Source organism: Papaver somniferum, chromosome 1 (genome assembly GCF_003573695.1).
Source record: "Papaver somniferum cultivar HN1 chromosome 1, ASM357369v1, whole genome shotgun sequence".
In the NCBI taxonomy this organism is placed as follows: domain Eukaryota; kingdom Viridiplantae; phylum Streptophyta; class Magnoliopsida; order Ranunculales; family Papaveraceae; genus Papaver; species Papaver somniferum.
In genome coordinates, this window is record NC_039358.1 from 30,476,312 (window position 1) to 30,491,514 (window position 15,203).

Genomic DNA, 15,203 nt, shown 5'->3' on the forward strand with positions numbered 1-15,203 from the left:
ACCAGGAGGAGGAAAGGAAGAGGTGGTGGTGGTGGTAGTGGAGCAGCACCCTGACGTTGGTTAAGAAAAGGAATAAATTCTCTAAACACTCTACATAAAAAATTCTCCAAGGATGTAGTTAAGGTTGCTGTGAGATATGTTGTAAGAGTGTTTGAGAGCTCTGTTGTATGTTCATATAAATCCAATTTCCTAGCAGCACGATTTTCTTCACGCAGTTGTTTGTCTTGAGCTTTCTTCCTATCACGAGCTTCTTCATTGTGAACATGATTGTTGTAGATGGTGGTAACAAGATTATCCAATTTTTGACCAACATCCATAATACTATCTCGAACAAGTTTTAGATTTTCCGAATAAGTCATCTCTCTAAAAAAAAATTGGTAAAATTTAGGGATTGATCAAACCTGCTCTGAACCAGGTGTTAGGGTCCTTGACCAAACACTAACTAGAACACAGGAAAAAAAGAACAAGAACCCTAGATAAAACCATTTGAGTTGGGAGTTAACCACCTCTGCTTAAGAGAAAAATTTAATTAACTGAGTTGTATTGATTATAGTCAAGTCTCGATACAATCTCAAGCTAAGTATTTAAAACCAATTGAGTTGCTTAATATGCAAGCTATGCTATAAGAAGTTCACATAAACTAGGAAACCATGCAAACTAAATAATTAAGAAATTAAGAGATATCGGTTTGGTGTCGCAACATCATCTGATTTGATTTTGTTGTTGAAACCTTTTAGCTCTAGTGGTGGTGGTGCTTCAATTGTGGTGAGTTCATGAGTTGACTGTTTTTCAGTAGATTTTTCAATAAAAATCCTGAAAAATAATACAAAACTAAATACTCCCTCTGTCCTAAATTTTTTGTCATTTATTCTATTTTCGTTTGTCCCAAAATACTGACAGTTTCTTTTTATAGTCATATTTTTTAGTCAAATTTTCAAATATATCCTTGAATTTTTAAATATAACCAATCTATAATCTTTAATGATATCTTCCTGAATAGGAAATAAATCTACTAAATTAATATAAAAAATTATTCTTAAATATACCCAATCTATAATCTTTAATGTTATCTTCCTGAATAGGAAACAAATATACTAAATCAATTCATAAATTTTTTTTATTTTTATCTTCTATTTAAATTTTTCTATTTCTATAAATAATAAAATTATTGAATATGTATTCTTCTTACATACTCAATAATCCATATATTCTTTTTAATTTTGATAATAATATAGCATTTAATAGGGGTAGTTTTGTATGCTACTTTGATCTCCTTAATATTTTGACTTAGTCAAAGCGGACTAATAATTTAGGACTGAGGGAGTATAAAAGAAGAAACATTTCTCTTACTCTCTCTTTCAAGAAAGAAATAAAACTCTAAATTAAAAACATTACAAAGCGAACACAGGTTAGAATGCCCAGGTGATTTTGGAATGGACCATTATTTTTATACACATACTAAAACTTTAACGGTACTTCCGCTAGACTTCTTAACTGTATATTTTTATACATAAAGAGTTCGCAAAAAGGAATTATGAACGCTATATTCACTTTCGGACTGGGTAATGTATACGAAATTACATTCTAAGGTTTCTCGAGTTATATCATGCCTCATGGTGGAATAAGTAGAGATGATTTGATTTAACTCAGATAGTCGAGCAACTGTTAGACTTCAGCTTGAGGTTATGAAGAGCAAAAAGAGGATCATCCACAGGCTAAACTGCATCAAATAGTCCGGATCCGTCACAATATCAACAATTTCCTCCGTCCTGTAAGTTCAACCATTAGAGAGTTAGAAAATTTGGGTGACTGCTTAAACACGATTGGTGACTACTTCAGATAAACAGCAGATCGGTGTTCATTCTGCAAACCTATAAGAAGGAAGGTAACCTCTAGAACTGTATCAAGCTTCAAATAGAACATACTCGAGAAAATAAAAATAACTGTGTCACGCAAGGCAATGTCAAGAGAGGGTCTCTGAAGAAAACTCAGTTTGCAACAAAAACAGATGACAACCTATTAGACAGAATAACAAGTCTCAAACTGGATACGCCTAATTACTTTAATAAAGCTATACCAATCTACCCATTTCTTAATCCACTACATCAAATTAGTAGTTTTGTCTTTAAGATTAACAAATTTTCTTACAAATTTCGTCAAGAACACACAACAGTAGAACGATTTTCAAGTAGATGCAGTCAACAAAACATAAATCAAGATAAAGACTAGATAAAGAAAGATGCAATGACATCTTATAATACCAACGTACAGAATGAGCATTCGTGTGAAGTAAAATGATTAACTTACGCTGGGAGTATGACGCAGAAATGCACATACTGATCACCAAGTTAATAACCACATCCTAATGTAGTTAACAAGAAAAACGTTTACCAGCATTCATTCACTTAAGATCAAGTCTTTGGTAACTCACCTACAGATTATGGTATTCCCTAAGCTGCTCAAGACCGTGCCGACAAGCAGCGAGTCCTTGCTCCCAACCATTAAACTGCCCAACCAGATTGTTGATGATTGCTGCCGGTGGATTCAGCTCCCCATACTCTAAACCCCCAACCAAACCACCATATCGTGCAGGTGCAGATCTCTTATTGTTTGACACTTGAATAGAACTGAGAAGATTAGGGAACCCTCTGCGGAAGAATTGGTGAGCCAGGATTATCTTGTCTCGCCCTTGATGATGGGAGTACCTGAACTCCTGTGTTAAAAAGGAGATACAAGTTAAGTTATACTGGTTTGAAGAAGAGTTAATAATAAGAAGAAACAAAACCTACCCTTCTCATTAATTTCATCTTGAAAAGCTGTGGAGTCTTCCCGAAAATATCAGGGTAATTCTGGACCATAGTGGTCAAGAAAAAGATGGTGAGCTGCGTCCCATCCGCATTCCAGATCATAGAAGTAGCCCTTGGATTGAGGGAGAGGTCATAAAAATCCCTCAAAAATTTGAGGTTTGAGGCTGACGGAGCACCGGCATTGTTAGGATTGGGTGGTTGGTAATGATCATTGTTGATTTGGGGCTTTGGATCATGGGGAAGGGGGGGAAAGGGATTGAATTCAGGATTAATGGGATTTGGTTGATAGCCAGGATGGTGTTCATCCTCTTCGCCCAATAAGTTTCCCACAAGTCCCTCTTTTTTGAAGACCACCTGCAGCTGCGCCTGCATACTGTTGGAAGACATTGTTGACAAAATCGACTCCACGGTCTACAAAATTCCAATTTAGGTCTGCCTGCAATCAGTCGGAAAATTGAATCTCGATTCAGATTTAAAAAAAAAAAAAACCTAATTCAAAAATCAAGTTTCCTTCTACAAATAAATCAATTTTCCTTCTCGAGATTAATAAACAGACAAATAAACCGTAATTCGATTTTCTAGACAAATAAACCCTAATTCGATTTTCTAGATCTACATAATAAAGGAAACGACTTCCGAATTTCGATTGGGTTAAGAAGACTTACCAAATAAATCTCCGGCGGAGGACCAGGTTCTTGGACTGCATTTATCTCTCCTCCATTACCGTCGATGTCCATAATCGGGAATAAGATCCTTACACAGAATATTTTGGGGAAGAAAATATTTGGGAATTTTGTTTGGAGACTCTATCCGCAGAAGAGTAAAGTACTGAGAGCTGGGGGCGGGAGGACATTTTAAAGAGATCCTTAGAATGTTTATTGTCTTAATTAATATCTTATTCGGAACACAAAACCGTTGGGCTCGTAGCCCAATGGTTATACTCTTGTTTCATTCTGTTCAACGGCTGCGGTTCAAATCTCGCTAGCTCCCTCTTTTTTTTTTTCTTTTTTTTTTTCTAATGAAATATTGTCCTTTGAATCGTTAGAGAGCATCCAGATCATAAAATATCTATGTTTTTCTTCTCTTTGTATGTATTTAAAGATTGTTTATCCATGCACGAATGCAAATGTTCATATTCGTCGTGCAATCTCGGGCGAGGCTAACACACAATCCAATACAAACAGTTCGCAACACTTGTAAATCTTATCGTCTTGGATTTGAATGTTACAGAAATCCTGGACATAGTAGCCATGCACCACATTAACAAAGAAAAACACTCAAGACCAAGAGCATAATGAGGAGCCATAGTATCAAAGGGCACATGATCAAGAATGTTATAACTAATGCGCACTGAATTGTCGCCATGAGATAAAGCAGGCACAACATAGGAATCAGAAAGGAAACATTTCTTTAAAAGGAAAATAACTTCATCCATTTGCTAGAAACATCTTGGAAGAATTGTATGCCTATTTGTAGTATGATTGACACCTAAAACCCTTGCGACAAACGAATACTAACCAAGAAAATCAACAATGTTTGCTCCTGATTGAATCTATTGTTGGATATTTCCAATATATTGTTCAACCAACTTTCCTAGCGAGGCAACCTCTCGTTCGTCTCTTCCCATTAATGGATGCCTTTTGAAGTCGACTCGTCTCTTCCCGCATTAATGAATGCCTTTTGAAATTGTCGGTTGGAGATGAACTCGGTCAGTATTCAGCCACTGATTCAGACAGTAGTAGTCAGATCTGGGGTATCTGCATTGATTAAATCCGAACAAAAAAAATCAACTAGATCAGGAAATAAATATAAAATGAAACAGTTTAAATTAAACAAAACTAATTGCACGTTAAATATAAATTTAACAAAAAATGAAGAACTCAAACTCTTCAATTCTTTCAAGATTACTTGTTCAAATGGAAACATTAAAGCAGCAAAAGAAAAAGAAGTAATGGATTTTCATATCACTATTCATCTTAGTTTCATAATCGCTACTAATATTAACTTCAACCTTAGCAAATAACAATTTCAATCTTATCCCAAGAAATAACGACTCTCCAACTAGTTCATTTGAAGTCATTTGAACTAGTTATGGTGAAGATGAATAAGGTTAATATGAAAGTGCTCATGTGGCTAACCTTTTGGTTAACTATTGTTGAACCAACTAAGTATACACGTTTAGGTACAGTCAACGAAACCTAAATGAAATACATTTCACATGTGTGCAACAAGCTAAGTTCGATCTGACGTTGAAAGATATTAGCTTGGATGAATCAGGTTTTTCATCTAACGGTGAATAATGAATGCTTCGTTACCAAGTAACCTAGATTGTAAACCCTGATTTTAAATCTATATAAAGGAGAAATCTAGCAACTGGGAAGACTAATCCCCACACCTCCTGTGATACTAGTTGCATAAGCTAGAGTTGATTCTCCTTTAACCTTAGGTTTCTTCTCGATACCCTGTAGGTTAACGACTTGAAGACTTCTTTGGGATTGAGAATCCAGACCCAACTATTAGTTATTTGTAGTTGCGTGATCTGATCTGCTGATTTGTATCGTAACTGAGTACAATCGTAAGATTGGCTTGAGATTAATATCTCCGGTAGGCAATATCTAAAAATAGTCACAAACATCTTCATCTCATTGTTTGTGATTCCGCAATTTCCTGTTTCGTTAATCGATTAGGATTATTGTGAGGTGATTAATAATTTAGGCTGCACTCTGTATTGTAAGTCCGGATTATCAATTGGTTCCTGTTCACCTTGATTTATCAAAAGAAGGAACAAAAATGCATAGGTTTATCTCTGGGAGACAGATTTATCTATTTTATAGACTTTTATGTTTGATACAATCTGTTTTTCAAGTCTTCGACTTTGGGTCATGGCAACTCTTAGTTGTGGGTGAGATCATCTAAGGGAATCAGGTGCGCAGAATCCGGCGTGGTTGAAGAGGCGTAAGGAGCACAACTGTACCTTGATCAGTGTGATATTGGTTCGGGTTCAACTGTATTCCAGTCCGAAGTTAAATTGTAGTAGGCTAGTGTCTGTAGCGGCTTAATACAATGTGGTGTTCAGTCTGGACTAGGTCCCGGGGTTTTTCTGCATTTGCGGTTTCCTTGTTAACAAAACTTATGTTGTCTGGATTTTTTCTTTTCCGCTTTATATTTTGCTATGTAATTTAAATATCACGGGTTGTGCGTTGTATCGATCAATTGGTAAATCCAACCTTTGGTTGTTGATTGAAATTGATTGATCCTTGAACATTGGTCTTTGGTACCTTTCAAGTTTATATATCATGTATTCAATCAGGATCGCGGATTTCTATTTGTTGATTGCATATTGAATTGAGAGATAGAGATATTAACTCTTTGATATACTTTTCTTAAGATTGAGTCTTACTGTCTAGTTGATTCTCTTGAAAGTATATTGGAATTACTCCATACAGATTGCTAAGCGAAATATTGGGTGAGATTGTTAGACCCCCGTTTTTTCATAACCTTTCTTTTCAAGAAGAGAAAAAAGTTCCTGGTAATGTAAGTCCAATAACATTTTACCAAATATTTTTATACAATGGCTAAAATATTATCACCTAATTATGTGTTAACGAATTGAATTACAGTTATAAATTATACTAAATGATTTTTTTTTACCCAAACTCAAAGATTATAATGAGGCAAATGAAAATTCAAATGAGGCATAAATTACGGGGATTGATAATATTGGATTTATATATTAGATTTTTGTATTATGTATCGATAAAGGACTGAATGCAGAGTGTGATCCTGAATAATTGGAGTGTTCGGCTATGGGGGAAGCAATTATTTGAGCTCAAAGCTTGGAGTTGGAGAATTTTATTTTTGAGTCGGATTATGAATTGGCGGTCTATTAGTAAATAATTGGTAGTAATAAGTCTTGGTATTGTAAATCTGTTCATAGACCCAACAAATAGTGTTGCTCATTCTCTTGCTAAGAAGAAAAGGGATAAAAGACATTTTCTTGAATTTTATGATACCTTCCCTTACGAAGTTATGAGTTGACAGATTATTATCTTCAGTTTCAGAGTTGAGTTTAAACATCCCTTGGAAGCACCCAGCTTAATTCAAAAATACGAATTAAAGAAATTCTAAATAGTTGAAGCAAGTTCACAATGCATCAATATGCCTCTTGTATCTTCCACCGTTAAACACACCAATCATAGATTAGACAGTACCTAGACTATTATATACTCTGAAGCATCACTCATGAAGGCAATGAATTATGATAAATTGACCTTCTACGGGGGAAGCATTAAAAGGCAACCAATTTTCTAGTACCATATTTTATACAACACGCCTGGACTTAAGTTCCCTTCTAGTTGACCTGCCCCGTTATAATTTACATTAATGTTCCTTATCTTAGTTCAAATTATAAATACAACATATCAATTCTCTTTACTAGAGCCAAATATCGCAAAAACAAAATAGCCCTTAGTTTTCCTTTCGTATATCGCAAACTATCGCCTACTGTTGTATGTTAATACTGAACAATCTAGGTAAGAGACAAATCCGTTCACGGTTCTTTTTGAAGAAACACAATTCCACCAATTATAAGGCTTAACATTTTGTTGATAGTCACAATATCCAAAAAACTTTTAATAGCAAAAATGTGGAATATATGTTAGTGCCAAGTTGAATTGACCCTGCGACGTACAATATTTCTAAAGGAGTTATGTTTACGTATATATGGTTATATATTACAATGGTGTACAATGATAGTTCTTTGAAAATGTTACTTATGAACTTAACAAGTGTAATCATATCCATTAACACTCGAGACTTAAATCGTGATTCACAAACACGGAGTGATTAATTCAACAAATTTATCTTAGAAGTGTTTATGAGAGTTGTAGGTGTTAGAGCACTGCTCAGTCGAACTCGCAAGCGTTGCTATCTCAAGCTTGTTTGTCAAGTTTAGTTGTCAAGACTATAAGTCTTGATTTCTAGTCTACTTATAGCTATGTCTCGGACGAGGATAGAATGTGTAGTTGAGGTTTACACTTCACGACGTTCATCGATTGAAGACGAAGAACTACTAAGGGGAGCTTGTGGAACTTCATCAACAAAAGGTATGTGGAGACTTGAACTCATCTATTAATCATAAAGTCCATTTATACTTTATCTCCTTTTGAGACAAAAAGTCGTTTATCTATATAGACTTCAGTTTATACACATTTGATATTCCGAGCTGAGTTTAACTCGCTTACATATTTCTCGAAATGCGTGTTGGTAAGCTTTTTCTTTAACCAAGTTCATCTTATATTCTTGACGAAAGGCAAAAGATGATCATTTGAAAATCGCATGGTAACATCTTATATGCTTTGTATGAGGCAATCATTTGATGTAGACTAGGAATGTTTCGTATTGATTATTTGATCACTTGAAAATTACTTTGAAGCTAATAGTTTGTGTGAGACAGCTACTCGCGTTTTCTAAGAATGTTTCAATGATTGAAATGGGAGTTGAGAACAAATAACCATTTATTGGATATAGCATAGTATGAGTACTTGTATGCTTACTTTCCGAATATACTCCAAATACAGAAACTTGGTATGCATACCCGTATGCGTACTGGTTTAACAGTTGAAGTCCAGGAACTACAGTATGCGTACCGGTTTAACAGTTCAAGTCCAGGAATTATAGTATACCTTATAAAAGTTTTCTGGTTTTGAAATTAAAAAACGTAATTCGTTTTCCAAAACTTTATACAGGCTCGTCTCTCCCATTAATGGATGCCTTTTGAAATCGTATGTTGGAGATGAAGAGACATATCCAAAAGGCATGAGTCCCTCTATAAATTGCGAACGCTTTCTCCAATTCAACACATCAAAATCTTTGTTTCCTCTTTTATTTCTAAGCATAATTAGAATCTCATATTGTGTGTCCTTGGTTGGGTTAAGGGAGTACAACTCTTGAATCCAACGAGTTGTTAGGGCTTCATTATGTCCTGAAATCAATACTGTTAGAGCATATCTTGGTCAACCTCGCATGCGTTTCTATATCAAGCATGTTTGTCAATTTTAGTGATCAAAACTATGAGTCTTGATTTTTAGTCTATTATAGCTAAGTCTCGGACTAGGATAGTAAGTGTAGTTGAGCTTAAGGATTTCATGGTGATTCATCGATCATACAAGAAGAAGAACTACTCAAGGAACCGGTGGAACTTCTCGACAAAAAGGTATGTGAAGACTTGAACTTATCTGTCACTCAAATGTCTATCTATTTTATCTCCTACTTTTTGAGACAAAAGTCGTATGTTATATATATAGACTATGATCATACACATTTGGTATTTCGACCCGAGTATATCTCTCCTATCTATATATCGAAATATGTGATTGGTAAGCGTTTAGCTTCGACCATGTTTTCATTTCCTAGTGATGAAAGTCATGTATATTTCAATCATCTTGAAAATTTCTCTGACGAGAAAGGTCTGTGAATAACAACTGAATAACGTCCTCTGAGAATGTTTCAATGATTGGAATAAGAGTTTAGATTACATAACCATGTATTCTTGAAACGAAATTTTTCTAACTTTGTCGGTAGGATTGTGGAGTTGGCTTGCCAAGTCCGCGAACCCAGTCCGCAGACCCAGTTCGCGAACTGACGGAAGTTCTCGAACGAGAATTTCTGCTGGATTTTCCAAAACTCGTTTGTGTACTTAGTCCGCACCCAGTCCGCGAACTGGCGAAAGTCTCCTTGCCGAGATTTTCTGTTGCGTTTGGAAACCTCAACCGATTGAACTTAAGTCCGCGAACTTGTTTGTGGGCTTAAGTGGTTATGATCTAAAGATGAGTTCTGAACATGAATATTAAATTACTAAGGAATGCTTTATGCAAATCGTGGCTACAATGTTCATGAGACTATTCAATCGAATGGAATCATCTTTGCTTCAATTGTGTCTTGTGTAGTACATGAGATTTCCTTGCAATTGAACAACTTTTTAACTAGTTTATTTGAGCCAATTGAACTAGCTATGGTGAAGACGAACAAGGTTAATATGAAATGCTCATATGGTTAACCTTTTGGTTACTATGTTGAACCAACATACACATACACGTTTGGGCACGGTTTCACAAAAACAGTAAACGTGTATGTCAATTGTGTATGACAAGTTAAGTTCTCGATCTAACGGTTGAGAAATATTAGCTTGAATCTAAATCAGGTTTTCATCTAACACTGAATATGGATGGCTTTGTAACTAAGACAAAATCCTGATTTGAAGACTATATGTAGGGGACATCTAGATTTGAGCAAGAGTAATCCCCACACGTCTTGTGTAATACTAGTGCGCTCGCTATAGTCGGTCTCCATTAACCTTTGATTTTCTTCTCTAAAATCAGGTTAACGACTTAAAGACTTGATTGGGATTGTGAAGCCAGACCGATACTACTTTTATCGTAGTAGTGTGATCTGATCTTGAATCTTCTATCGTATAAGTACAATCTTTGATTGGCTTGAGATCGTGAGAGTTCTCCGATAGGCAAGATAAAGAAGTCACAAACATCTTCGTCTCTCTGTTTGTGATTCCTCGACAAACCGCCTGTGTAGTCAGGAAGGATTTTTGAGAGGTGATTGATTAATCTAGGCCTTTCTTCGAGAATATAAGACTGTATTATCAATTGGTTTATGTTCACCTTGATTTCATATCAAAAGACGAAACAAATTTTAGGGTTTATCTGTGGGAGATAGATTTATCCTTTGATAGACTTTTCTGTGGGAGACAGATTTGTTTATTGTTAAAGCCTGCGATTGTGTTTGTAGGAACTCTTAGTTGTGGGTAAGATCAGCTAAGGGAATCAAGTGCGCAGCATCCTGCTGGGATCAGAGGCGTAGGAGCATAATTGTACCTTGTATTAGTGGGAGACTGATTGGGGTTCAACTGTAGGCCAGTCCGAAGTTAGTTTGTAGTAGGCTAGTGTCTGTAGCGGCTTAATACAGTGTGTGTTCAATCTGGACTAGGTCCCGGGGTTTTTTTGCATTTGCGGTTTTCTCGATAACAAAACTTCTGGTGTCTGTGTTATTTCTTTTCCGCCTTATATTTGTTATATAATAGAAACAATACAGGTTGTGCGTTAAGATCATCAATTGGAAATCCAACCTTTGGTTGTTGATTGATATTAATTGATCCTTGGACATTGGTCTTTGGTACCGTCCAAGTTATTCATTGTATTTGATTAGTACTCACAGTTTCTATTTGAGGAAATCAAATAAGGATAGAGACATAAACTCGTCGATATACTTTTAATTGATTGAGTCTTGTTGATTCTCTTAAAAGTATATTGGAGTTTGTCCATTCAGATTGCTAAGCGAAATATTGAGTGGTGTTGTTAGACCCCCGCTTTTTAAAATACTTCATTGACCAATTGTACTCGCCAATTTCTTAGGTAAGCTCGAAATAATTGCTGAAAAGAATCGCAAGGCCTTGAAGTAAGTGATACAACATTCTTTTTTGCTCTTTTTGATTTCATCCTATGATACCGATTTTCCAACATCCATCACTAGTATAAGGCTTTAACCAGTGCTCTACTATAAAAATATATTTATTAGTATAACATATATATATATATATAAGTTGTTTGGTAAGCAAACCGAGGAAATGTGTCGATCGTGCTCACACAATATAGATTCTTGATCTCAACTCTCCCTACCCGACTTGTTGTTTATGAAAAAAATCTATATTAGAAAAATAAATTGGTGTTTGTCTATCCAGGTATATCCAACCATCGATTTTGTCATCCTGTGGTGCAGATCGAAAGTTGGTAGAGGTAAATTTTTGTGCGTCGGATCCATTGGGTTTCCTGAAATAGATGTCCGTCCAATCAGGTATTTAATATATAATTTTATAGATATCCGTCCAATCAGGTATTTATTATATAATTTTGGACGGCGTGGATTATGTCGTGGCCCTGGAAAAAGCTAATCGTAATCAAAAAATTATCCCTAAACACAGGCTAACTGTGACTAAGTTTCACAAATTCAGACACGTTTCTTACCTAGCCACTAATTTGAAACACGGTTCACGGTTCTAACTAAATTTGGTTTCCTAATTCGAAAGGTTTGTTAATTTTAACCGAAACATGCTTATATTTCTTAACAATTCCGACTGTCGAGTTCTAGCAGGTACATTGAGTTCCGTAAATCATAGGAAAAAGACAATAAGACGATGAAAAAGTCATATAAAGTTCTAAGGTGAAAGAAAACAAAATCGGGACCTCAACCCCAACATGGACAATTACGGAATAAAATAACAAAATTTCTGGTGTCTGTGTTATTTCTTTTCCGCATTATATTCTTTTATATAATTGAAATATCACAGGTTGTGCGTTGTATCGATCAATTGGTAAATCCAACCTTTGGTTGTTGATTGAAGTTGATTGATCCTTGAACATTGGTCTTTGGTACCGTTCAATTTTATATATATTGTATTCAATCAGGATCACAGATTTCTATTTGTTGATTGCGGATTGAATTGAGAGATAGAGATATTAACTTTGTGATATACTTTTCTTAAGATTGAGTCTGACTGTCCAGTTGACTCTCTTGAAAGTATATTGGAATTAGTCCATACACATTGCTAAGCGAAATATTGGGTGAGGTTGTTATACCCCCGCTTTTTCATAACCTTTCTTTTCAAGAAAAAAAGATTCCTGGTAATGTAAGTCCAATAACATTTTACCAAGTATTTTTATACACTGGTGTTAACGAATTGAATTATGGTTATAAATTATACTAAATGATTTTTTTACCCAAACTCAAAATGATGATTATGATGAGGCAAATGAAAATTCAAATGAGGCATAAATTATAGGGATTAATAATATTGGACTATCTAATAGAAATTCTGTAGGTTTATGTATTATGTATTGATAAAGGAATGAATGCAGAGTGTGATGTTGAACAACTGGAGTGTTCGGCTATGGAGGAAGCAATTATTTGAGCTCAAAGCTTGGGGTTGGAGAAAATTATTTTAGAGTCGGGTTATGATTTTGAGGTCTATTAGTAAATAATTGGTAGTAGTAAATCTTGGTAATGTAAATCTGTTCATAGACCCAACTAATAGTATTGCTCATTCTCTTGCTAAGAAGACAAGGGATAAAAGAAATATTTTTGAATTTTATGATACCTTCCCTTACGACGGTATGAGTTGACAGATTATTACCTTCAGTTTCAGAATGAGTTTGAACATCCCTTGGAAGCACCGAGCTTAATTCAAAAAGACGAATTAAAGAAATTCTAAATAGTTGAAGCAAGCTTACAATGCATCAATATGCCTCTTGTATCTTCCACCGTTATTAAACACGCCAATGATAGATTATATAATACCTATACTTTCATATACTATGAAGCGTCACTCACGAAGGCAAAGAATTATGATAAATTGACCTTCTACAAGGGAATCATTAGAAGGCAACCAATTTTCCAGCACCATCTTTTATACAACACGCCTGGACTTAAGTTCCCTTCTAGCTGATCTGTCATGTTGAAATCTAAATTAATGTTCCATATATTATTTCAAATTATAAATACAACATATCAGTGCTCTCTACTGGAGCCAAATATCGCAAAAACATAATAGCCCATAGTTTTCCTTTCGTATATCGCAAACTGTCGCCTACTCTTGTATGCTAATACTGAACAATCTAGGTAAGAGACAAATCCGTTCACGGTTCTGTTTGAAACAACAAAATTCCACCAATTATAAGGCTTAACATTTTGTTGATAGTTACAATACCCAAAAAACTTTAAATAGCAAAAATGTGGAATATACGTTAGTGCCAAGATGAGTTATATTTACGTATATATGGTTATATATTACAATGGATTTCAATGGTGCACTACTTGGTCGAACTCGCAAGCGTTTCTATCTCAAGCTTGTTTTTCAAGTTTGGTTGTCAAAACTATAATTCTTGATTTCTAGTCTACTTATAGATATGACTCGGACTAGGGTAGAATGTGTAGTTGATTAGACTTCACGACGTTCATCGATTGAATACGAAGAACTACTAAGGGGATCTTGTGGAACTTCATCAACAAAAGGTATGTGGAGACCTGAATTCATCTATTATTCATAAAGTCTATTTATACTTTATCTCCTTTTGAGACAAAAATTCGTTTAGCTATATAGACTTTAGTTTATAAACATTTGATATTCCGAGCTGAGTTTAACTCGCTTACAAACTTATCGAAATGTGTGTTAGTAAGCTTTCCCATTAAACCAAGTTCATCTTATATTCTTGACGAAAGTCAAAAGATGATAATTTGAAAATCGCCTGGTAACATAACATCTTACTCCCTCCGTTCCATTTTAGATGATGTTTTAGGGTTTTTTGTATGTTCCAAAATAGATGAGAGTTTAGCTATTTTCTCTAAATTCTCACTGATTTACCCCTACTTTGGGATCGCAACATAACATTCATTGTCCTTGTTATCAGTGAGAGATAATTAATTTAATTTAAGATTTTAAATCTATTCTCTATAATCTTAGGATATTTGGTCATCCCAAGTGAAATTACATGGGGATTCATAATTTATACTAGAATCCAAAAACAAAAAATAGGAGGTTTAAAATTTTAGGATGGTATTAATATGGGCAGATTTGAAAAAACATTACTCTCTTTGATGTTTCTTAATCTGCGTGAAAAACTCTACAACGTCATCTAAATTGGAACGGAGGGAGTATATGATTTGTATGAGACAATCATTTGATGTGGACTCGGAATGTTTCGTATTGATTATTTGATCACTTGAAAATTGCTACGAAGCTAATAGTTTGTATAAGACAGCTACTCCCGTCTTCTAAGAAATTTTCAATGATTAAAATGGGAGTTAAGAACAAATAACCATTATTTGGATATAGCATAGTATGAGTACTTGTATGCTTACTTTACAAATATACTCCAAATACAGAAACTTGGTATGCATACATGTATGCGTACTGGTTTAACAATTGAAATCCGGGAACTATGGTATGCATACCTGTATGCAAACCGGTTTAACAGTTCAAGTCCGGGAACTATAGTGTACCCTATAAAAGTTTTCTGGTTTTGAAATTAAAAAACCTAATTCTTTTTCCAAAACTTTATACAGACTACTCTCTCCCATTAATGGATGTCTTTTGAAATCATCGTTTGGAGATGAAGAGACATCTCCAAAAGGCATGAGTCCCTCTATAAATTGCGAACGCTTTCACCAATTAAACACATCAAAAATCCTTGTTTCCTCTTTTATCCCTAAGCATAATCAGAATCTCATATTGTGTGTTCTTATTTCGGTCAAGGGAGTACAACTCTTGAATCCAACGAGTTATTTGGGCTTCATTATGTTCTGAAAGCAATACTTCATTGTCCAAGTGTACTC

At 34.9% G+C, this 15,203-nt stretch overlaps 1 protein-coding gene across 2 annotated transcripts; it reads right to left on the reverse strand.

Moving 5' to 3' along the window:
- Positions 1-1,405: 1,405 nt before the first annotated feature.
- LOC113326957 lies at positions 1,406-3,785 on the reverse strand. Of its 2 annotated transcripts, none has more exons than XM_026574613.1 (4): positions 3,473-3,785; positions 2,790-3,218; positions 2,432-2,713; positions 1,406-1,769 (listed from the first exon to the last, which is right to left on the reverse strand). In XM_026574613.1, the coding sequence occupies exons 1-3, from the start codon at positions 3,542-3,544 to the stop codon at positions 2,432-2,434; spliced, it is 783 nt and encodes a 260-aa protein (XP_026430398.1). In that variant the 5' UTR covers positions 3,545-3,785; the 3' UTR covers positions 1,406-1,769. The 2 variants fall into 2 exon arrangements, with proteins under 2 accessions (XP_026430398.1, XP_026430406.1); XM_026574621.1 differs by having other exon boundaries at positions 2,790-3,243; positions 3,473-3,782.
- Positions 3,786-15,203: the final 11,418 nt, after the last annotated feature.

Coding starts and splice junctions, on each gene's coding strand:
- LOC113326957 (XM_026574613.1), bottom strand. CDS start 3,544: ATGGACATCGACGGTAATGGAGGAGAGATAAATGCAGTCCAAGAACCT. Junction 3,219..3,472: donor CTCCGCCGGAGATTTATTTG/GTAAGTCTTCTT, acceptor GGAATTTTGTAG/ACCGTGGAGTCGATTTTGTC. Junction 2,714..2,789: donor AGATGAAATTAATGAGAAGG/GTAGGTTTTGTT, acceptor TTTTTAACACAG/GAGTTCAGGTACTCCCATCA.